General features: G+C 38.8%; 1 protein-coding gene across 28 annotated transcripts in view; it reads right to left on the minus strand.

The window, feature by feature from the left end:
- NRXN1 (neurexin 1) overlaps positions 1–25,332 on the minus strand; it is a 1,113,431-nt gene that overhangs the window by 543,008 nt on the left and 545,091 nt on the right. For 19 of the 28 annotated variants that reach the window (XM_019801696.2, XM_019801695.2, XM_019801700.2 and 16 more), the window contains 2 exons: positions 9,357–9,530; positions 3,339–3,458 (listed from right to left, as the gene is read on the minus strand). In XM_019801696.2, the coding sequence (XP_019657255.2) occupies positions 3,339–3,458; positions 9,357–9,530 (294 nt within the window). Of the gene's footprint in view, positions 1–3,338; positions 3,459–4,378; positions 4,406–9,356; positions 9,531–25,332 lie in introns of all 28 variants that reach the window. The other 9 variants (XM_034659114.1, XM_034659111.1, XM_034659107.1 and 6 more) reach the window with 1 other exon arrangement.

Here is a 25,332-nt window from a genome sequence, read left to right on the forward strand (position 1 = left end):
AAAAAATTGGAAACTCAACCAGGAAATGACTACAATAAACCCCCCCTAAAATAATATTAGGGACCTAAAATATAGTAATGGAATCGAGCTGAGTCCACTACATTTCACCACCCTACGCACATAAACACAGCACTCGCTTCTCTCAGTGAGTAGGTCATTTACATGGCAATTTTCTAGGGAAAAAAGGGTTTCACAAGCACTTTTCTTTAAAAGTAGCCTTTGGCATCATTTTGCATAAGTGCCTCCTTTTTGAGAGATTCCTTTAAGTGCATTAATTAGTATGATTTACCCAAGATTATACTTACAAGTTAAAAAGTATTCCCATCTTTCCATTGTTAATTATATCTCCAGGCTAACATAAATAAACTTTTCTAGTCACTCTAACCCACTCTGTGAAATTTATCGGAGAGATGATATTCAGAAGGTCTATTTTAGAGAGAATATGTCTTATTTGCAATGTGGTGTGTTCTTTCCCCTTCTAAAATACTTTATTTTCCTTTGTTTGTGTTTGTTTGTTTTGTTTTCTATGCAGCTGAAGACTGCTGTCACAGAATTTATGGATAAATACCTAAGCTACAGAAGGAAATTAAGAAATAAACTGTCCTAAATAGCTTTATTAAAAAAAAAAAAAGAAAAGCCAACCTCTATACAGAAAAGGAGTTTGTGAAAATCCCAGGAATCACATTAATTCTGTTTGTGCAACTCAGAAAAATAGGGAGATGCAGAAAAATAATGCTTATTTTGATGAATTTAACAACCGAAGAAAATATGGCCTGCTACTGTTATTGCCGTATCAATTGCACGTCTTCAAGGTATTAAAAAAAGAAAAAGAAAAGAAAAAGACAACAGACCCAGAATGGAGTCATTTATGCTAAGCCCCATGTCTCCAAACCAAGACTTAATTACAGTTTTGGCTCTCCCATAAACCAGTCAATCAGGAATCTCCCCATCAGCAATAGTTAGGTAATCTGCCTCACAGAGCCCTGCCATTCCCTAAAGGAAAGTAGCTTTTCAATAACCAGCCTGGTTTTTGTATAGTATAGCTCCCTTGTCCCTGCTCCCTTCTGCCTATAATTCTTTCATTTCATACAGCTCCTTGGAGCTCCTTTCTATCTGCTAGATTGGATGCTGCCCGTTTTGAATCAATTTTTGCTCAGATAAACTCCTAAAAATTTTAATATGCTTCAGTTTACCTTTTAACAAAAGTAGCAGTTGCTATTGTACTTTCTACAAATTAAAGTTGATATAAAAATAAGATTTGCTTTTAAATATTGATTTATACCTATGTATCCTCACCACCAAAACTCCATGCACAAACCAAGAAACCATTTCCTATTTCCAGAAAACCCATTAAGAGGTAATGATTTAATCAAAATGTATATATTCTGAGAGCCCTCCAAAGTAATTTTAATGCTGATTTGTGCAAGAGGCATATCAGGAGACACATTTATTGAATGACATTTACCTTATTTACAAGAAAATAACAAACAGCCTTATCATTATCATCACCACTACTATCACCCAAGAGCAGCATTCAAATAATTTTCCGTAAAAATGATATGAAGACAGCATGATACTTAGGGTAGGATCTTGATGTTCTGTTAGGAAATGTCTAGCAAATACGCACAGAAAATTATATTCTTCAAATTTAACTGGTCTATGAAAATACACAATCTGACACAACCAAATGGCAACTATTTTATAAAACATGGAAACTAGATTAAGCAAAGTTTGGCAGAGAAAGTTCTTTAGCAAAATGGAAAACATTTTCATGCAATAAAAAGCCCTCTGAGCTACCACATGTAGTCATACATCTGTCAGGATCATATTCAGGATTAAAAAATTACCATAATAAAATCATAACAAGTCATCAGTCTTCTGCTTGTCCTTGAAAATAAATTTATGTTATTTTCTATGGGGCAGGAGCAAATGCAGGAAGTTACTATTCTGTATACATATGTACATATATTAAAAGCATATATAAGGCTTTTTATTTGCTTTGCTTTAGGTACATGGAAGTACATGAAGTATTTACTGGCCCTCCATTTAAGGTTATTTATAGAACCCAACAGGGGTTATTGTTTGTGCAAATGTATGATGGTTTGAATACATGTTCAAGCTTCAGGTTCCCTGTAATTCTATGCAAGATGATGCTGGTAGGATGGAGACCAAATATTTCCCCTTCTATGGTGGTGTGATCTTTACAGGTCTCTTCCAATATTTCACTTTGTAATAATTGTTTGTTATACCTGTATGCAGTGTTTTGAAGAGAAATTCTGAGGATAGCTTGTGAGTTGTACCATATTGCTAAACTCACGTCAATGGAATATTTTAGCTTGACCTCATCTTCAACGTTGCCATATACAAATGTACAGGCATAGAGTCTCAAATAGACAAACGTCAAAGTGAACAAACACTGATCTTCCTTGAAATCCATACTCAAGCCCAGCCTTTGTCCCAAAGCCCAAAACTTTAATCATTGCCTCTTCCATCCTAGAGCTTTTCCTTAAATGTTGCCCCATTTATAATATAAATTATGCACTCGGTTTCACAAGCAGTAGACTGTCAGAAAAATGTTCTCGATATAGTGGAATTTGTTGTTTTGTAGAAAGTGTTTTTACCAGGTTGATGTAGTGCTGTAAAGCATAAGCCATTTGAAAGTTAAGAAATAGGACTTGATCCTATACACCAGTGAACTCAGTCTTAAAATTCTCACTGCGACCATACAGATGAGACATTAGCAGATATTTCATGATATAACGTGAATGCTGTGTTTCTGAGTCATGCTCATAATTTGAGACTAAAAGGAAGAAAAATCCACAAGTGGCTAGAATATAAGAGAGAGTACTTGAAGGACAAAGTTTAAACATTGTTTTTTAAAGCAAAAGGCAGATATGGGTTTAAAAAGATAGAGAAAGAGAAGCATAATGAGACATGTCACCTTTCACGAAAATTACAGCCCTCAACATATAATCTTCTGGAATTAAATATTATTTAATATAAAGCAATAAGAAATCTCTTTTGAAAACCAGGGGAGGATTGTCATAGGTAGGGAATGAAAAAAATATTTTTAATAAGGTGACCATTAGCAATTCAAAAAATTACAGTAAACAGTTGCAAACCAAAGGCTCACCATCATCACAGCATTTAACTAATGGCATCCTTGATTAATACTTAAGCATTTCAAAAATGCCCTTTCTGTAGAAACAACTGCTTCTCCTCACTATGACAGTTTAACTTACAGATAATATAAAGACTCCCAGTTTCAGAGTCTGGGCCTCACACAGTAACAGGAAGCAATGAGGACCATCTGAGTCCACGCTCAGACAGGTACTTACGGTCATTGCAGAGCGGCCCACTGAAGGAAGTCATGCTGCAGTCACAGCTGAAGCCATCCCACTGCTGCAAGCACACGCCTTGATTAGAACAGGAGTCCTCTTGGCAGGTTGTGCTGGGTCCTGCAGAAATAATCCAAAAGAAACTTGGGTTCTTTAAAAAAAATCCACAAGTGTTTTGTACATGAGCTAGGTCACATATAGTAGTTGCCAACACCTCAAATTACATGACCAAACCAGTGTTGAAAGTTCTAGTTCACACACCTGAATTAGCGACAGAGAAGCTGTAATAGGAAGGTTTTCTGAAGTTTCAAATATAGGACAAAAATACATTATAATAGTAAACAACAAATAGCAAAAGCAAGCACATAGCTTCTAGTGTGATCATGGTAGCAAGTGATCTCATTCCATCATCAGTAATTCTCTATCACCATTTGGATTTTAAAAAATACATGGATCTCCTTAACTTCTGAGCAATGAATAGAGACACCATGAGAAATGGAGATTAGAGCTTCATGAAATTGAGATAAAGATTGGCAAAGTAACTGAAAAGAGTTATGCAAAAATGCCCTAGAAGTTTCCAGAAGTTTCCCTGCACAAACTATGGATAAAGTTATGGTTGTTGGGTGTTTTTGATAGGTATGTTGGCAAGTATCGATTCACATGCTTTAACAATTCATGCAGTTAAACATAAAATGAAAAAGTCTGTATAAATGACATGCCTCCATTTAACATACGAGTAAAAAGAATTCTAGTCTATTTCTAAAGAATCATTAACTAGAACACTGAGAAACAAAGAACTGAAAAAAAAAAAAGATGATCAAAGCACTAGAGGCAATCACTATACAAACATATTCAAGACTGAAAGCCTTTATGCAAACTATGCTATAAAATGAGGTTTCTTGCACAAGGTTCAAGGAGGAGAAAAATTAAATCTGAACCCAAACAACAGTTACTGCAAAAATGTAAAAAAATGTTATTTTGGGGTTTCCACTCTGTATTAGGGGGTTTCAGTCTTGTTTTTTACACACAGGGCTATCTACCTTGCAAGTCAGCTTTCATCAATGCAACTTTGTCAGCAAAATTAAAAAAAAAAAAAAGCAAAATATATTAAATGTTAGTAAGCAATACCAAAATGGGGCAAACACAGAAGAACGTTCAGATTCAAAAAGCATGCTGTTGTAAAGGGGGAGAAAAAAAATGCTATGTAGAGCAAACAAATTAATACTAACAGCCATAAATCTTAAGAGAAGCCAAAAATGAGAAAGCGGTAATTTATTAGAATTTTACTATATATGTATATATATAGATATATATATATAAAATGGTTAATTGAGCTGATGACATGTAATGAAAGAAATTAAAAGAGCTTTCGTATTGTTTCCTCTCTTGGATAGGAATGCATTACCAACGCGATCGCCTTGCTTATTTGGAGCATGTGGCACCGTTTGTCATGTGCAGATACAGTGTAGACCATGGTCATTAGCAGACCAATTATCCCGTTCCATTTCTCTTTCCCTCTACATCTTTTTATCTTGCAATTGCAATTAAGGCTTGAAACTGTGATGCCAGCCATTCACTGCCAACAGCTGGACTTCAGAGTGACACCAAACTATCAAAATGTACTATATATATCATTTGGGGCAGATGAGAGAAGTAAGGGATGGAAGAAACAGACTGCAATACCATTCCACTTACAAAAAAATCCCTCTACAAGGTTCTAGCGTGGAGTGTTTATCTTTGTTTTTACTGGGCTGGGCCTATATCAATTAAGGATTTCAGAGTTACGCCAGCATTTTCCCCACCTTCCTAATTCCCTTCAACTCTTCGAAACTGCCCTGTGAATATTTATTACAACAGAACCTCACTAATAAGGACTATCTTAGGGAAGGTTAAAAAGCGAATGCATTCCATCTAAATAGCTTTAGAGTAGAAAACTAAAGATATTTCCTAGTCAACACAATTTTATAGGTTTAACGAAAATATAAAAACGATACCGGCCCAATTAGATTCTATTAACGCTGAGAGCCTGTGAGGTAACTGCTTTAGTGAATAAATGAGAACTACCTGTAATTAGCCTTTGTGTAAATTGACATTTTCTTAAAATGTCCTTTTAAACATGCTCGTTACAATGGTATTTCTATTATAGTTTTCTCAGTAAAGTTATTCCTCATAGAAAGTTATTGAATTTAGCTTAACCTATGCGAGTTCTCACAAATCAAGAAATCATAACATTGTAACAACTAATTATATAATAACAGCAACAATAGGTATACTAATGGCAATGATAATAGTTATTATTAATGATAATTTCCCAGGCCTGGAAGCCCTGAATGGATGTAACCGTTTTTCTCACCTATCTCATCAAAGAACTAAGAACCACTGAACTGCTTAGTTTTTGTGGTTCCTCCAATCTGTGTGAGGTAAGTGGTCTAATGATCTTTACCCCATGGCATTAGAGACTGAAAATAATTATTGTTTGCTTAGAAAAAAAAAATAACAACAAACAACTCTTAAAGAAATACTCCTTGCATATTCTGTCCTGGGACAAGCGTAGGAGCAGGGAGTGGCACACCCCAGTACACTGGGTCAGGGGCTGGTTATCAATACGTGGCTGCACCCTTACCTGCCCAGCAGAAGGTAAGAGCAAGAACAGGAATGGATGAAGAGCCAGATTATCATTTTTACTTTTACTTTTGTAAAAATTATCAGAAATACAATTGCAACATAATACTAAATTCTAAAAATGGTAAAACTGCAATTCTGAAGGTGAATGTGCCCATATGGTAGAGCAGCAACTCAGAGTACCTGCCAAACCTTTATGTGAACATAAAGACATGCTTTATTATTATTATTTTTTCATTATCACAACAGTCTTTTTATATTCAGGTATTACAAGAGAATGCATGCCTATGCCTGCCAAGACACATTTTTCAAAATACTCACCTTCTAGAACAATATTTAAACATTGACAGGCATTTGCACAAGACAAAGCCCTGAATTTATTTTCCCTTTAGTTATGTAATGTTCCTTTTATTTTATCACTGAATAAAATTGGGAACAAGCCACAAGGACATTTGTATTAAGTGGTTAAGTATAAGGATATGTCTGAAAAAGAAAAGAAGTGAAGGTAAAACTAAAATCTCTGGAAACCAAAGAAGCAAGAGAGAAAGTGTTTTGATGCCTGCACTTTCAAGTACGGCAAACTTGGGTTCAAAGCTTCCGTCATCCACGTACGAGCTGTGTGACCTTAGGAAGGTCACCTTACATCTCTGAGGCTCAATTTACTCATCTAAAAAAAAGTCAGCACTACCAAATTTACAGAGTTTTGAGGATTCAATGGAAAAGAATATGTAAACTTATTGTCACCAGTGCTAAATCAATGGTAGCTTTAATACTTAAGCATTTCCGTAGCTTATTATAATAGTTCTGGGGCTTAGTGGTATGAAACTATGCAAAGAGCATCTGAATTAATTTTTCCCCCTTGACTTTATGTACAAAAGTTATCTTGACTCAGTATTGAACTTAATTAAACCTGATTATCGGTGGATCACTGGTCTCTCTTTTCTCTTACGCAAGCAGGAAAATGTTACCCTAGCAGTAATTTTCAAAATGTAGTCCTTGGAACAACAGTATCAGCATCATTGTAAGAACATGTTAGAAACAGAAATTTTAGGGTCCTGCTGAAGCAGTAACCCTGGGGGTAGGGTTCTGTAATTTAGGTTTTAATAATTCTCCAGTGGATTCTGATACTGGTTCAAGTTTGAGAGACATTCATCTGAAGGGACTTGGACAAGGCAAGCTTCCTCCCCTTACCAGTGTGTCATATAAATAAAAGCAGCTATTACCCAATGCAATTAGTTAAAAATGGAAGGTAGCAAGTTGTTATTAGGAAAGACCAAGAAGTTTTTACATGAAAGGGGCTGAGAGATTTGAGGGTTTACTGGATAGGAATGATGGAAAATCTTGAAAGATATTATTTGGTTATTGTCACATTTATACTATTTCTATTAATATGAAAGTTAAGTGATTCGAATGTGATTTGGATTTAAAATTCCACGAGACAACTATCTTTAGAGAGAGAACTGATCAAGCATCTAGAATTTGATCACTAATCCTAAAAACACGTGTATCTCATCAATTATACCTATGACAGTTACATCCGAAATTATTCCTAGGAACTACAGAGGATAGAAATATCCATAAATTAAAAGTTGTTAATCTTGATGTTGGAATGAAAAAATCAGGGAAATGTCAAGGCAGAAAGGCAGGGGCATAGTAACATTCTAAGAATAACGATAAAGGGGGGTAAAAAGAGGGTAAACATTATTAAAGCTCAAATATTAAAGCATCCTAGACAAGGTAAGGAAGGAACCCATGTCATCATCTATGGAACGATTTCAAATGTTCAAATAGTAGTTTGTTACCCAAGAGGATGCATAATCATTTTAACCAAGTTGCTTAACGGATTATGTTAGAAAATAAAACCAAGTATTCTTTTCTCAGTACAGCTTCCCATCATTAGTTTTCCCTTCTACCCACCCACACAAATAACGTATGTGCCCATGGTGGGGGGGTCATGTGTGTGTTTGGTTTTCCATCTTGTGGGTGTTTAGCTGTGAATGTGTCTGTCTGCTCCTAACATCTCTTTGTAGGTGAGAAGTCATTTACCAACCAACTTGTAGAAAGGCCTATTTAAAAAATAAAAATAAAAAATAGTGTCAGGAGTTTGTAGTGTTTTTTCCTTTTTTAAATGTACATATTCTCACTGATTAGATCACTTTCAAGAATCCAAGTTATGAACCACATTCTTATATCCACCCAGTAGAAGGAATTATTCACTTAACAATCTTGTTTCCTTTGGTAAATGGTGAAAATAGCTTCTCTTTGTTTTACAAGTGTTATACCATAATTTGAAATAAAGAAAATAAATATAGTAATAACATTAAAAAAATTCAACAAAGTCTTCTATTAAATAGCATTATCTTCTGGCAGGATTGAAACACAGTTTGAATTTCACCTGACTTTTCAGGGGAATATATATTGCAGAGAGAAAAAAAAAAATGTATTTTCAAAAAAAAAAAAAAAAAAAAACCTCCACGTACTTAGGTAATTGCTAAATCTAATGGCATTATTTTGGCCGAGAAGAGATGATTCATAATCTCCTGGGGGATAGGAATTCGCATGTCTTTCTTTGCCTCTCCCATATGAAATTTCCTTACGAATCTAAAATTTTCAAAATAGCCCAAACTGTTTTCAACATTAAAGGAGAAGCAGCAACACATTCAGAGCCCCAAAATTCAGGATAATGTGATTAAATTACATTTATGGAGGGAGAATTGGCTCAAATAATCTGAGGTGTTGAAATGAAAATTATCTAAAATGAAAGTAGCAATCAAAAAGTACTCCTACGGATCTTAGTCTGAGAGCACAAAAGAACAGAAAGATACTTGAGCACATTTCTCAAGTAAGGAATATTAGTCTTGGGTAATAGAAGAAACCAGTTTTTGCTACAACAAACTGATGATATATGGAAGAAATTCTTGTGCTGGATAGATACAAACCAAACAGTGATGTGACAATGGGTATCTGAACTTTATTCTCCTGTTATATCTTGCTGAATGTAGATTTGAAAAAAAAAACAGTCTCAAAATGATTGACACTTGCTGGAGCAAAACTATTTTTTTAGTCCAAACAGGGTATCTATTTAACGTTATAGAGCAGGCATTGCAGAACTGATTAACACACTAATTAGGCAAACTATCGAATACAAAGGAGCAGAAAATAACAAGATCCATCCACAGAGCCCCCATTTTACATAAGGCCTTACTGTAGGTTTGCAAACAGTCCAGAAAATTTAGGATTTATGCGATGAAAAGTGAAAAAGACAAATAAGGATTTCTAAGCCCTATGTTGGGGCTTGAACAGTTGGCAGAAATAAATTTTGCTGAGTAGAGAGATTTGTTCTTATTTATGGGTGGAATTAGAATTACTTAGAGTTTGATAACAAAGATCTAGTACCTTCACACCCTCTCTCAATCTGTCCATTGCAGAAAAGAGCATCTGAGATGAGGTCTGGAAGTCGTCCGTTTAAATCAACTGATGCCAGGCAGCCTTGAAAGCCCTCCTTGGCATGGACGAGTTTCGGCAAAGATTTGTATGTTTCTTTAGCCACTCCTCCTATATACAAGTCACCTGTGGGAAGATCAAAGTTTTGGTCACCAAAGTAACTTGTCATTCCTTTAAACACACAGGACAGGAAAAAAAATTAGTTTGGTTTATATCTCATTAAATTAATTTCAAAAGTATATCTATAATTAGATATTTCCCTAAAAGTGTAAAACAACAGAAGTGTTTGAGTAATACATCAGCACGCAAAGACATTTCTAGAAGCTATTTCCACAGGGATTGAATAAGCTCAATACAGTGTAGCCAAGTGAAAGGAATATGGGACATGGAGGTGTACCTCTTTGCACTGAAATCCGAGCCTGGTTATTTACCAACTCGACGGCTTTTAACCTTTTTTTTTTTTTTTCCAGTTTCTCTGATCATTAGAAACCTCATTTCTGAAACATAAATGATAAAATCTGTTCTATAGGTTTTCATGAGAATTAAATGAGATAAAATATAAGAAGTATCTGCCACAGTAAAAACATGAAGTAGATACTCAGTCAACCTTCTGCTTTCAGAACTCTGGGCCTTTCAGTTCATCAGAAGCTCAACAAATTCTCTCTAGGGTCCACTATTACCTTTTTTACTAGGCGTAAGCCTAGTATTATCTTCACTAACTGACTCCCATAATAGTCTGTATATATCTGAATATTACATCCTTTTTCAAGTATATTTTTTTAGGTGAAGTTATACCACTCTGAATTCTTTATGCTGCTCTGGGTTCTGTTAACAAGTTATCGATTATTTTTTTTCTAATTTTACTGCAGTTTCTAATGGAACACTTTGCTTTGTCATCTCATGTCTCTAGGTGTGAGATTGTCCAACTTCATGGGCCATTACTTAAAAAGAGAGATTGCAATCCGTGTTTGATTATGTTCCATTTCCTCTCAAAGATCATCTGCCAAAGCTGTACATCTGAGTAGATGTAATTCACTGACTTTAGTAAACAATCAATGCAGAAGATATGGAGGGTAACCCCAATATTCCATAATATATATTCCTGTTTAAAAGCTCTAACATACTCTATTGAGCAATCTACTTTCCTGACCTTTCACTGTCAGTTGAATTTTCTTTCTCACATTAGCCACCCAAACTTTCATGCCACTTGCTGCCTTTTCCCCAATGTAACACAAAACTCCTACATTCCTAATGTTTCTCTGGGTCCCTCTGTGTTGTCTTCACGGGACCTGGGATAAAGGAGAACTGATACCCAAGTGAACTCTCATCCTGTTTGTTGAGTCATGATTAACAAAGTCCTTGGTCTCTGATCCAGAAAGCTTGTGTCTTCTGCCAGCATCCGCGAAACAGTGATAAGCTAACTGACTAGATTGTAAGTAGGCTGAAATCAAACCACGGATGTAACAGTCCTGAATTGTACTGAGGAGTAAAGTGAGCTTGCTTAAAGTCATTTAGCCCTAGAAACTGAACACGTAGGTCCCGGACCTATTAACTAAAGCTCTAGGTATTACACTGGGATGTCACTGATCCTGCATAATTTGTATGGAAGGTACCGAATGTGCTTACTTCCCCTACCTCTTAAATAAAACATCTTTGACAACTGGCCATATTCTTAATATTAAAGAATAGCATGGTTTTCATCTGAGATGGGATACTATTTTTGAAATATCTTGTTTTTTTCATTCTATTTCCTTTTTCTCCATGGTTTTTCTTCTCACTTAAATGTAAAACTATTGTGTTTTAGTTATCTCAGAGAAAGGATAACAATCAAAACCCAAAGATATCAAGTTATCTTTCTTCATTTAAGTCTTAAAAGCCAAGACTCTTAAAGGAATGAAAGAGACAGAATATGCAGGCAATTACATGAGAAGAGTAAGGCTTTCCTGCCTCTCATCAGGCAAGCAGGAGAGAAAACTGGAGGAAAAGAAATGTGAGCATAATCATCGATGAATACCAAAAAGAAGACAGTGCTCTAATTTCAGGGCTGAGCCCCTGTGGAGGTCAAAATTCTAGGTAAGTTTACAGAATGATACTGATTTGTGTTCAAGAGAACCCAGAGGCAAGAGGGAAAAGATGAGTGCCTGGTGGATTCAGACATGCTAGGAACTTAGGCAGCCTCACAGAATTTCCCATATTCCAACTGTGGTATGGGAGCAACACAACAATTCCCAGAGTTTCAGAGAAATAAACAGAAAAAGAATGACCTTAAGGGGTCATGCACACGAGAATGAAGATGTTGGCAATTCAGTGGGCACCTGAGCTATGAATACAGAATACTCGAGACCAGCTCCTATGTAATCTGTATCTCCCCAAAGATTGATACAGTGAAGTCCCCCCCACCCCAAATAATTTAGACACAATCTCAGGGAAATAAAGGAACTAAAATTGCCTGAGATTACATTTTCACTAACTCAAAGAATCAGAACTCAAACTGGAAACCAAGGTGAGTTATAGAAAAATAGTTACCTTTCTTGCACATCTGAAACTCTGGGAAGAGATTTACACTGTTACATGTCACACGTCAGTGGGAGGAGATGCTCCTTCCATTCATTTGTTGAAATAAATTTGTTAGAAAATTTCAATTCTCCTCCAGGCCTAATGGATATAGTGTTAAGAGAACAAAGGGGAGTTAACTGAAGAATTCTTGGCACTGCTACAGGCTTTTTGGAGGTACAATTTATACTGAAAGTTATGTATGGGACACTGTAAGTTTGCTAACCGTCCTTCCTCTTTCTGATTGCAACCTCCTGGAAGAGACAGACTGTGTCTCTATTTGTTTCACATTCTCCCCCAGTGCCTCGTACTGGGCCACAAGCACCGTGGGCACTCAGTACACATTGTCAGCCACCTGATGGATTGAGGTCACAGTAGAAAAGAATCGAGAAAGGAAGAATGCTAAGGCAACACACAGAGAGAGAGAGAGCTAATTCTAAAAAGCACTTACTTCCTTTCCCCGCTTCCTGCCACAATCCTATTTTTTAACTCTTGGCAAACATATGTGCCTGAACAACTTTTCAGAGATCACTGAAGAGAAGTAGTAATCTTTCCCTTGTGTTATTAAAGAGCAGAAAATATTGATTCAAGTAGTGCAGGATATAAGCCTCAATCATATACTAAGGTGGATGAGATTTTAATTTACAAGTAGGGAATGCATTCTCATTTTCATTCCTGAAGCTGCACTTAGCACCACCACTTAATACTGTCTTTATAAACTCTTCATATCCTAGATAGTGGTCTGAAGTCCCCTGGTGGGTTGCCCTATGAAGAGAACAAAGGAAACCCTTAAGTGGCCTGAGCCCCATGTAGCATTAGCACTTCATCAAAGATGCAGCTTCTCCTTTTGATCCTTGAGGTGATGGAAGTTAAAATGACCCATTAGCACTAATGGGATCTTGCAGGCAAAATCCTGTGCACGGAAAGGAGGATATACTTTTTAATGACCCTGTGTGTGAACAAAAGCCAGGATGGACATCTAGTAAGAGACAGGTTCCTACAGACTTCAAGCCAGTCTGTTACCCCTTCTCCAAGCTGATGAAGGGTTGATTTTTATTCCTATCCTTTAAGTAGGCCATGTATGCAATTGACAAGGCAATGATGGAACTGGGGCATTTTTAGCAGGAGATGCTGAGAACATGCATAAACCCAGATAACCTCAAGCATTTGGAAAGTTTTTTTTTTTTTTTAAAGAAATCTCAAAATACCCTTTAGACTAGTGCAACATATACACACAGTCTCTCAAGACTGTTACCTGTGGAACGATCTGAGGTGATAACACAGGTATCCACACTCCAGCTGTTATGCAGTAATGAGGAGGGAATCGCGCACAGGCTTTTCACTTACATGTGGCTAGAATCCTTGGCCTCGCCACTTACTGGTTGCCTTTGCGCAGGCACATTAAGTTACGTGACTTCTTTCAGAGTCAGATTCTTCATATGTGAAACGCCTACCTCGCCAGGCTGTGAGAATTACAGAGAAGGTGTGCAAGCACTGGGTAGAGAGCATGCACTCAGCACACGAGGGTTACTGGTGTGACTGGGTTGCTGTGTCTGGTGAGGACCGCACAGCTATAGTGTACCTCATTCTAGGCTGACTGTAGTGAGAACAGAAGAATGAGAAGTCTAGGCTGTCTCCTTGTTTCTAGTATAAATGGAATGACAAAATGTCAAATTTACGTCTTACTTTACTTGACTTAGTTTGCAGTCACGTGTATACTTGACATATGCCTCGCCCTGTGCTATAAGAAGCTCAAAAGGCTCCTTTGATGTTTTCGGTTACAAACTCACTGAACCTGATAACAAAAAGAAGACAATGACTTGGTAAATATCTTCTCATCTGATGTAAACAGATTAGGAAACACAAGAATTCTATAAAGCCCAAGGGCCAGGCCAAAAGATTCAAGCTAAATGTGTCTTATAAAACCAGAAAAATAAAAGGCTTGTGTGGACTTTGATTGTAACGTGGAACATCATGGAAGAGTTCAGACCGGAAGAAAGTATAGGATACATTACTCTGTAATAGCACAAATGTAGTGCCAGGCCTGGAGAGGAGCACAGATAAAATAAATACAGCATTCAAGAAAGTATAAAAGGCCAGACTTGGCTGGAAGGCAGGAGTTTCCACAGGGGCCATGATAAATAATGTTGGATAAGTAAAGTCAAAGCCTATTGAGTAACACAATAGAATTTACGACTATTGGTTTAGAAAAAAAAAAAAAAAAGAATGAGAAATCCAAAAATATAAGTCATGCGGGCTAGGAGAGAGGAGCAGAATTTGAAGCAGTGATAATTTGGACAGAAGCGAGGGAACTGCATTTAACACTAAACATGTGGAAATTGAGTAGGAGTGATCCCTAGGGATCAGATGATATGAACTAGGGTCTTCAGAAAGAGATGCTGAGGCTGGGAGGGGTGGCTTGGGAGCCATCAACAAAAGCAGGTAAAGGAAGTGGTGTAAGACTTTTTCCTCTTTTGTTAAAACAGGGAGCATATGGCAATTAGAGCGAGGACTCCAAGCTCTGCCTTACAGCAGCAGAATGCAAGAGTCAAGGTATAATTAGTTCTTTGACTCAGCTTTCCTGTTTATTCATATGAAAATTTTTTTTTTTGGTGCTTCTTAAACATCTCACTTTCCTTTTAATTAAAAAAGAGCATACATTAAAAAGAACAAGTGCTTTTTAGATTTGGATGGCTAAGACTCTAGGGAAACTTAAGAAGGCTCTCACAATCTCTTGTAAGTGGCATTTGGGGGTGGGGGGGAAGACTGAAGTAATACCTGCTGCCTTTCTTTCCTGCTGGCTGGACTGAGAAAGTACAAAGTACAATTCTGGGGGCCTTGCTTTGGCAGGATTGGACCTTGGACAGCAAACTGGGGCACAAGTCTTAACTTTTCTTTCAATTCTTGCTGTGACTGGCTGGTAGAAAAAGTGCACTCAGACTAGGCTAATTTCTGAGAGTTATTCTGTTGGAAAAGTGCCTTCCCTTACCCCAGGGAACAAATGAACTCTGGCCCCAAATTTGTATCATCATCTTTAATTTTAATCTTCTGTTGCACATCTACAAACGAACTTCTGCAGGTCAGATCTTAACCATATACTTTAATACGTGCTTTTCTTTGGGAGACAAATTAAATCTAGACCAGTTTTTACAACAGGTGTGACTTGTTAGAAGAAAAAAAAAAATCATCTTTAATCCCCAGGGAACAAACACTCATTTATTTACTTTATGTTTTTTTTTTTTTTTTCCCCTGGGGAGAAAGCTGAAATTACTATTTCCTCTGACTACTTAAATAAATGTTAAATTACTAAGGGCAGAAGCAAGTCATTAATATTTCTGTAACACATTTAGGCTTCAGAGTAGACAAATGGAAACTTATAACAAACCACACATGGGATTAAACAACAGGCACCATTCAAGACCACATCTAAGATCAGAAGACACCAAATGTTCAATATTGAAGTCAAAGTTGGCAATTGGAGTAGATGTTTTGCTCTGAGAAGATCTGTGTCTTTTATAGGTCTCTTTAGAAAAAAAAAATCAGGTTAATTTTAGAAACTCTTTGCTGAGGAGATGCTCAGTGGTCACCAGTTTGATTTATTCGTTATTCCTTAAGTTCTCTATACCTTAGTCTTCCTTGATATATGAGGTTCAGTCCTAAAACAACCTGGCTTTAATTCTGTGGTAAACACCTGTAAATCTATATCTTTAGGCTTACCCTGGCTTTCTAAGCCTCAGCCTAAAATCAAGCCATCATCTCTCCCCTGCCCTTGGAAACTACTTCTAGACATCCCTGTTTACAGCATTCACATTTCTCATCTCCCTGCTACCCAAATTGAAATTTCAAATCATTTTTAAACTGTATTCTGTATCTCACACCTTTCATTAAAATTATTGCCAAGAACCGATGACTCAGCTTTGCCAATACCTCAGATATTTGTCCCTCCGTTTAAAATTTTTTTTCCAGTTCTCGTCTACCTTTCCCCTCATATACTTTTCATGCCAGAGCCTGTCATCTACTGTCCCAGCCGCCATCTATCCTCCCCATTAACACCATATCGGTATTCTCCTGTGTTCTGATCACTTCCATATTTCCCTCCAGCTTCTAAATAAAACCAGAGGCTTAGCAGTATTCGAGTGTTCATAACATTTTGAACCTCTTCTCTGACAATCACCATATATTTCCCCAGTTCTTTGTGTGACTATCTTATCTTCCCAGAATTTTATAAATTCCTTGAAAAATGATCATGAGCTAAGCATCTTTATGTTCTCATTTTCACTTGGTAATGAATGGATGGACTGGCGGGCTTGCGCTCACTAAATAATCACTTGAACGATAAAGACATAGTGAAGGTTTTATGAATATAGCAGTCATGTTTGTCTCTCATTCCCTCCACCTGAGAAATAATGAAGTAAATTTTGGGGAATTTTTCTTGTACTGATTCCTTTCCTGAACACAGAAGTGAAGCCATCCAACTCATTAAGAGAATTCAATGCAGTGGCATCTTTTCTCCATTCTAATAAAGTAACGCATGACCAATTTTTTAAAAAGATTTATTTATTTGAGAGGGAGAGAGAGCATGAGAGAGGGCACACGTGAGCATGAGCAGGGGATGGGCAGAGGGAAAGGGAGAGAAAGAATCTCAACCAGACTCCCCTGCTGAGCACAGAGCCAGACTCGATCCCACCACCTGTGAGATCACAAACCCAGCTGAAACCGAGTCCTACACTCAACAGACTGAGACACACCCAGGTGTCCCAATCCATGATTGATCTTAAGTAACATATATTGAATTTATTTGCAGAGAGAGGCAGACAAAGACAGAAGTGCAGAAACAGTTTAGGCTACCAATGTGTTTTGAAGAGCACCCCTTCAGGAGTGTTTTGCAGTTAAAATAAGTGCAAAAATCTTTGTGGGAAATTAAACTCCAGCCCACCCTGGCCCTCTGCCTCATTCTGTCTCTGGCTAGTCTGTCATTCTCTGTGTTGCTCCATAAAAACATATAATTCATGTGGCCGCTGTAGGTTCACGCTGTGAACCCTTTACACTATTTCTCCAAGCTCTTCTATTCTGTCACCCTGTTGGCATCACAGAAAAGCATGCATTTACTGTTTGTGGCCATAGAACAGCGCCCAGCTGACTTTGTGGACTCCTGATGCTCTGCCCTAGTAAATCTGCTCATCCCGATGTGCACTATGAGTTTGCAGGTGTCTCGTGCCATGCAGCCCTTGGGCCACCACTCAAGGACTCCTAGGAGTAGAGTCTTTCTGGTCTGCGGCTACTATCACTTAGCTCCTTGCCAGCCACAGGTATTCCAGATCCTGCAGCAGGCTCCCACATCCAACAGTAGACTGCTTTTGCTAAGAAGACTCTCAATTTCACAAAAGTCACAGAGACAACTGAATTCAAATGTACAGATCCCTGTCTGGGTGAAAGAGAGAGCCTCCCCACAGCTTTGAGCCCCAAGCATTGCCATGGTCAAAACCAGAAAAGATGGCATTGATTTTAGAGTACAGCAATGACCGATGTTGGTGCAGTATTTTAAACTTCAGTGAGCACTTGGCCATGTATCATTTCATTTGATTTTTGCCTGTTGAGCGACAAAAGGAATAATGGTTTTCTTGGAAACATGTCACAGATGAAGACACTACGATTCAAGGCTACAATGCCAGAAAATGGCAGGGCCTGATTCCAAGCACAGGTTCCCTGAAACTATGATGATTTTCACTGACTCTGCACTGGTTCATACATTGTATACTCCAAGTGGCAAGTGGCCAATTTAGATAGCCCCACGACTACAAAATACAGGAATGTTTTAGAGTATCTTGGCCAGTGGAGGAAAGTAACAGTAATAAATGGTAGCAGGAGTCCGTGCACACTAACACAGATGCCCAAGACAATGGGAGACTCAACTGCATGTTAAATGAGTATTCTCATCAAGACAAAATCAATTTGCTTCTGCGTTAATATTAGGTATCAAAATTCTGACGAGTGGGTAGAAATCTTAGGACTCCCCAATTCGATTTTTAGATATGGCAGCTATTTTTCAATTGCCTCCTACAAAGAGTTAAGTAGGACACCTGCATTCATCGATGGCCCAACTTAATACTTGTGTATGAACAGGTAGGGGGTGGGGGCTCTGATCAAGTCACATTCAGACTTTAACGTTTTCCTTGTGGTGAGCATTAGGGGTTAATAGTGACATTATGTTTATAAACAGGACATATAAGGCTTTCAACATTCTGAAATTTTTGTTTCTGATATTTTCAAAACACACTTGCCCAAAAAAAGAATTTTTGTTTTAAAAGTAGGATTATAAGACAACACAAAGACAGATTCTGTTTGTGTGTTTGGCCAACAGACTGTGGGGGAAAGCTGGTGGGCATGCTAAATGGGAAATAATAAAATGAAATTGCTACGGAGGTGTGTGTAGCCATCCATCTTCTTTTAAACCCACTCTATCCCAGTGACACCATGGCAGATGGGAGACAAGTTCAGGCATATAAATTCATGCCAAGCTAACTTTGTCTCATGGCTTCGTAAATTTGCCTTTAGGTCAAAACACAGTTCAGACACTATCATTACTTTTCCTGTTCCTCATCCGATTGACAGCCAGTGTAGATACCTTAGACATCCTTTCATTACTTTTCCTGTTCCTCATCCAATTGACAGCCAGTGTAGATACCTTAGACATCCTTTTAGCATCAGACAGTCCTGTCACCATTTCCTGTTTCATTTTTCACTCAGTGTGTGATGCTCTCTGGGGCTGCACACGGCGTGCAGAGGTTGTCCATCTCAAAAATCATGTCACACCTTAAACTGCACAGAGCCTCCTTTTGGGTGCTTTGCCACCCCCTATTCTATTTGATCCTCATACCAGTTCTTCACGATAGGCAGGAAGTTATTATTAACCCCACGTGCAGGTAAGCAAACCACCCTTCTGAAAAGGTAAGTTAACTGCCCAAGGCAATGCAACCTGTACCAGAACGACGCGGGCACCAAAACCTCCAACTCCCATGTGACCTCTTCTCCCGCTACACTACACGGCCTCCCATTTCTGCTAAAAACTATCTCAGTGACAGGAATAGAACAGGTGGAGGAGTTTAGAAATGACTATTCCTGAAATTAAGAGAGACGTGTAACTAAGGGACCAGTAAGAGGACCTGTGCAAATCTTCTCTTTCCTAAGATTTTGAGTAGTTCTGTATAACAATTTGGCTTTCCTTCTTTTTCAAAATAACTTTCCTTAACTCAAAGAAATTTTCTTTTCCTATTTCAAAATAAAGGAACATTTATTTTGGGTGGGGAGGATCTAGTGTTATACAGGGTAAGTTTAGAAGAACAGCTCTTCCCCATAATAATGGCCTGTTTGATGCAGGTCAAAAAAGTGGCAACTGTTCTCAAGTAAGCTGTATAGAATAAAAGAGGGTAAAGCCACCAGTGGTTTTTTTTCGGATAGCCTGGAAGGACAAAAATGATATAAGTACACCAAAAAAACTTTATGGACATTGCCAAAAATCTTCTAAAATACATGAGCTTTATAGAGTCAAATAAAAGTCTTATTTTTTTCCTTATCTGAACTTTATATATATATTTTTTTTATTTCAAAGAAGAGATTCCTTCTGTGCCTTAAAGATGGAATATTCTCAATCAGGCTATCAAATCCCACTAGAATACTATAATTCTCTACTGCATATCTCCAAATACTTTGTTCCTCCAATATTTAAATTATTCTTAAGGAGAAAAGCTCATACTTAACAACAATGACAAAAAGGGGAACAGGGAGGTGTGGGCAACCTTCCCTAAAGGCTAACACAATGGAGGGCTCAACCACAGAATGGACTGCAAATGGCCTATAGGTACAAACAAAAGACTGATTGATAGGCTATTGTCCGATCATCCAACCAAGTACTTAATTTGCTTGGGCCTGTTTTAAGTACCTATAAATGTAAATGTCCTATAGAATACATATTAAGAACATACAACAATGAAATTGTTGGCTAGAATGCCTGAGAAAGACTTCAGAGGCTGAGGGGAGAGAACCAATATATGGGTTCCAAGCAAGCATATGTTGGGAAGATCATGTGGAAAATGAAAGTAGAAATATCCAGTTCTCCTGTAATTACCACAAGTGAAATTTTCAGCACTACACAATGTAGTCATGTGCAAGTTTGAAGTTTTATATGGAGAGGGGATTTTTTTCTTTATTATATATCATTTCACCCTAAGATTTAAAAAAAAGCAGTATCTTTTACTCTAGACATTCCAAAGAAATTCCTTCTTATGTGTTGGCAAATACACATAGTAGTATTTAAATACTTCCACAAACCTGGGTTCAAATTCTATTTCTAGGCAACTCACTCAGCCTTTCTCTGTTTTCGCATCTGTAACATGGAAACACTAATATCTCACTCATATAATTGTAAAGATTAAGAAGCCACAACTATGAAAAAGAATATCAAAATTGAAGTCCTGGCTAAAAGGCCAACATGACAGACAGCTCGATGTAAAATTTACACACTTCCCGACTGCAAATAACTTTTTAAGTTAGTTCTGTAATGTAAAATGATTATAGAATTGTCTTAACGGTGAACCCAAACATTTCCGCTAAGCCAGTATATGGTACAAATACATTCTGAAGTGTTGGCTTGAGGCAAAAAATAATATTGTAGCTTGATTATACTTGAACATCATGCTTATTTAATTTAATGATTTCACATTTAAGCCCTTAACACAGTGTCTGGCACATAGGTACTCAATAAATGACATTATTTATTAAGTTACTAATTATGATGCTGATGGCACTAATGAAGGCGGTTTATACATCTCTGAACAGAGAACAAAGACAAGTGCCAGGCCAGGAGACAGTTTCTTTCACAAAAACTCTTTGCATAGCACCCTGTTGCTGTGCATGATTCAAACTTGTGTCCCAGCAAAAGTATAAATAATTCTGTCTCAGACCATCCAGCTTCTCAAAAATAAACAGAATCGTGCATGTCCAATTTATAAATGCCAAAGGTCTGCTGTATGGTAGATACAGTACATTAGCACAGGACCTTAAAGGGCTTGGGCAAGTCTTTTTCCAGTCCTGGAGCTCCAAGGGTCACTCATGGTGAGCAATGTGAGTAGTGGGTGTAATGAAGTGAGAGTGGGTAGGAGCAGGAGAGGCGGGGAATCTCTTGCAGCCTGCCTCAGAATGTTAATAAGCAACCTCTAAGGAACCTGGAAAAAGTGGCCTAAATATTGCCAATGCCTGTCCTATCCAGGTGGGCCTTACGAGATCCCCCTCCTTACAAACCCTTGAGCTTCAAAGAGCACTTCGGCTGATCTTGGGCACTGTTGTGAGAATCGAGATCTCATGTGTGAAGTATTTATAACCATGAATGGGATATGCAAAGCCCTCAGAAAGGGTTAAAATAATTATTATAACTATTTAATACTTAATATCACTATAATTACTGTTTAGGTGAGATGTTTAACCTCCCTAAAACCTTACCTTAGTTTTATCGTCTGTAACATGGAGCTTAGTACAGCAAACTCACCACCTTGTCATGAAAATTGAAGAGATGATCTATGTAAATCTCTTAGCTGATGCTTAGCAAAGGGTATGCCATGATGGCCAGCACAGTGATGTACCTTGCCCAAGGACATACATAAAATAAATAGTAGGGATGCTATTTCACCTAAGTCCATCTGACCCCAAAGCCTGTGTCCTTAATTACGATGCTATATTGCTTCTTGCTTATCCTCAAGAAAAACCACAATAATTAATTGCAAAGGTCAAGAAAGGGGCCCTTTTAAGGACAGAAACAGAAAGCCACATTAATGTGGCATTAACAAGAAAGCCTGACTGAGCTAATGCAGTTCCAAAGTAGTATTGGAGGTGCCCTCCAGTGTGTCAAAATACTGGGCCAACAGCAGCACGGTGCCATGAAAAATGTGCTTTGCTACAAGAATCAAGGTTTCAGGGGCACCTGGGTGGCTCAGCTGGTTCAGGGTCTGCCTTCGGCTCAGGCCATGATTCCAGGATCCTGGGATCAAGCCCCCCAGCAGGCTCCCTGCTGCTCCCTTTTCCTCCCTGTCCTGCTCCCCTTTGCTTGTGCACACACATTCTCACTCTCTAATAAAATCTTAAAAAAAAAAGGAGAGAGAGAGAGAGTCAGGATGGCAGAAATGGCTCTAAAGCATATCTGTACAGTGGTAGGGGTATCTTTGTCCTAAGACCAACTCATTTCCAGTCTATTCTAATTTTGAACGATGGCTCAAGAGGAATTGTTCAGGATTAAAAGGAGAAACTAAAAACTACTGTGACCTACAGTAAAAGAGGGCTGGATCTGCATTATTACTAAATCCTAACTAAATGGAACCACCCCTGAAAGTAACAGTGATATTTACTTCTGAGATCTATAAGGAACAAATGTAATATTACCCACAAGTCAGCCATGGCCGCTCTGCCCTTTATAGATCTAGAACAGCTGGTTTAAATCGTTCCAATTTCACAGAGGACAACAATCTAGCATTCTCCTTCCCTTGTGTTTCCCAAAAACCCAGTGAGCTTCTGACTTCTGGCTTTTGTATCTAATGTGCTGTCTCTGACCCCAGATCAACAGTCCCACTCCATCCACAGAATCTTGTCCACACAAGTATTTGCGAATTTAGTCATATGAACATTCTGGTGCCACGCAAAGCCCAGTTTTTTACCATCTTGATGGCTGTAGCCCCCCACCCCAACCCCTGCTCCGGAACAAGGCAGACACGCCACCTTGATTTTTGCATTGGAGCTTACAGATGACCTTTTAGAGCCCTTGATGGCTCCACTTGTACTCCCAAGTAGTCTGTCCAAATATCTCTTCAAACAAATCCAGAGAATTCGTATTTGTACAGTATGACCCTGCCTCCTGCCATCGCTCATCCTGGTCACAGGAAGGATGTTATGTTCCAATCTACTTTATTCTCCAAGAATTTGACACTAGGACTCCTAAACTCAAGTGAGTCTCTCCTGGGTATCAGAATTGCTCAGGGGTGAAAAGCCAGGTCCAGGAGTCCCTTTTCCAATGTCTATGATAGCAGGGAAAGCCAATCTGCAGACAGCGAAAATAATGAGAGCTTTCTGGGGAGCCAAGAGAAAGCAAGTCATAGCCCCAGTGGAGACCAAGAGTAAAGATGCTGGCTTGTTGCTGACAGGTTTCCCAAATATGGCTCTCATGAGGTCAAGTCTTAAACTTTCTCTGGCCCTTGGGTTCCTTGAATGATACACTTCACACCACTTCTTTCATTAAAATTAGTCTGAATGGGTTTATGCTTCTCTGCAGACCCAAGTACTTCTTCAGTGAGAGAGATGTTCCAAACTTGCTTTCTCAGATGGTTCGAACACAGAGAGCTCTTGACCAAGGAGCCCAACTTTTAAGAAGACAGCTCAGCTTCTTCCCAGGCATACCCTGAAGAGGGACGGACATCGAAGGCCTAGCTACAATGAGGTGAGGTCTTGTGAGCAGTACCTGATCCTTAAGAACCCACCTCAGGGGGCACCTGGGTGGCACAGCGGTTAAGCGTCTGCCTTCGGCTCAGGGTGTGATCCCGGTGTTATGGGATTGAGCCCCACATCAGGCCTCTGCTACGAGCCTGCTTCTTCCTCTCCCACTCCCCCTGCTTGTGTTCCCTCTCTCGCTGGCTGTCTCTATCTCTGTCGAATAAATAAATAAAATCTTTAAAAAAANAAAAAAAAAAAAACCCACTTCACCACTTGTAGGCACTTTCTCCTCCACAGCATAAATGTCACCAGCTCTAAGAACTCAACTTGTCTAATCACTATCCTGTTGGGACATGGTAAATGGGCACCTTGTCCAAAAGGCATTTGAGCACCTGATTCAGATTTCCAGGAGCCCACACTTTGCTGTGGGAGGACTAGGGAAGGCTATCTCTGCTGGAACATGACCTCCTCTCAGCTATTCCAAGCACACAAGCCAAGGCCTGTGGCTGTCAGAGCTCAGTCATTCATTGTCAAGGGTGAGCAGAAACCAGCATGGGGGCTTTCAGCACCTATATCACCTGCCCTAAAGCAACTGCAGATTGGAAGGGTTGGGGTCTTTAAAGTTGCATCAGAAATAAAAAGCCAATAGGTGACCCACACACCACCAGTCTCCATCTTGAGCCTAGGGATGACCACATGAAGAGTCTTCTCCAGTAAGTCCAAGGAAGTTCGCAGATTTCTTTTCAGCATGTTGCTCCAGGCTTTCGCCTGCAGCCAACTGAGTTGCTATGAGCAATAAAACTTGTCTTCCCTAGCCTATTGTAAAAAGTGTTAAACTGGGAATTAGAAGACCAGATCTAGAAACACTAATTATCTGTACAGCGGTGCTGGCACATCTCCCCTGAGCACACTGGTCTCATGTGTAAAAAAAAAAAAAAAAAAAAAAAAAGATTCACACCAGTTTGTCTCTAAGATTACTTTGAGCTCTAAGCTCCTATGATCCTAATGGTGGAAAGGTAAACTTCAAATAATAGGGTTAGAGGGTGTAGAAAAATTTAAACATAGAAAACCTATGCCCGATGTGAAAGAGACTCCAAAACTAGTACAATAAGTGGAGGAATACAAAAGAAAACAGGATCGTTGACTGGGAATAGAGAACTTGAACTCTGTTCCGTTGTGTAAGTTGGTCCAAGGGTTATAGGGAAGCAGAAGGAGAAACTTCCATGCCCAAGGTCAGAGAGCAGGTCCAAGACAACTGGGCACGGGGAGGAGACATCTCACGGGGAGAGAGGGTGACAGTGAGATTTTAACACACTGACAAAGGCCTTGCAGTAAAGAGAGCAGATGTAGACTGATTTCTGCAAAGCCTGGGAATCCAGTGGAGACACCAGGAGAGAAACAATAGTTTCATAGCTCTAATTGTCTTTCAATTCTTGTGTGGGAAACAGAGTAACAGATGTCAAGTCTTATTTTTACATACTTAGAGCCTGACTGTCTCTGTTCTGCACTGTGGCGATTGCCTCCAAAGTCGTCTCTCTCCCCCAGCTTGCGCCCATCCTCTGCAGCAAAGCCAAAGGAAGGACTGTAGAATGCACGGTGAACTCTACCCTCCTGCTTAAAATCCCTTCATTCCCTCCTCCTCACCTCTGGCATGACACTCAGGGACCTTCTGAATAAGGAAATCACCCCTGCTCCCTTCTAAGAAGCTCCAGAGCCTTCCAGCCCAGGACCTCCTTCCCAGGGATCATCTTTCAAGTTCAGGTTTTATGCCAACGCAAATCTAGTCTGTGTGTACAGCTACTTGGCCAGAGGAAGTGAGCCTAACCCACAACAGCAGAAGTAAAGCCCATGAACTTGTGTTCTAGAAAGGTCCACTCACTCTATGAGATCACATCTTTGGGGGAAT

This window comes from Ailuropoda melanoleuca, chromosome 4 (assembly GCF_002007445.2).
Source record: "Ailuropoda melanoleuca isolate Jingjing chromosome 4, ASM200744v2, whole genome shotgun sequence".
NCBI lineage: Eukaryota > Metazoa > Chordata > Mammalia > Carnivora > Ursidae > Ailuropoda > Ailuropoda melanoleuca.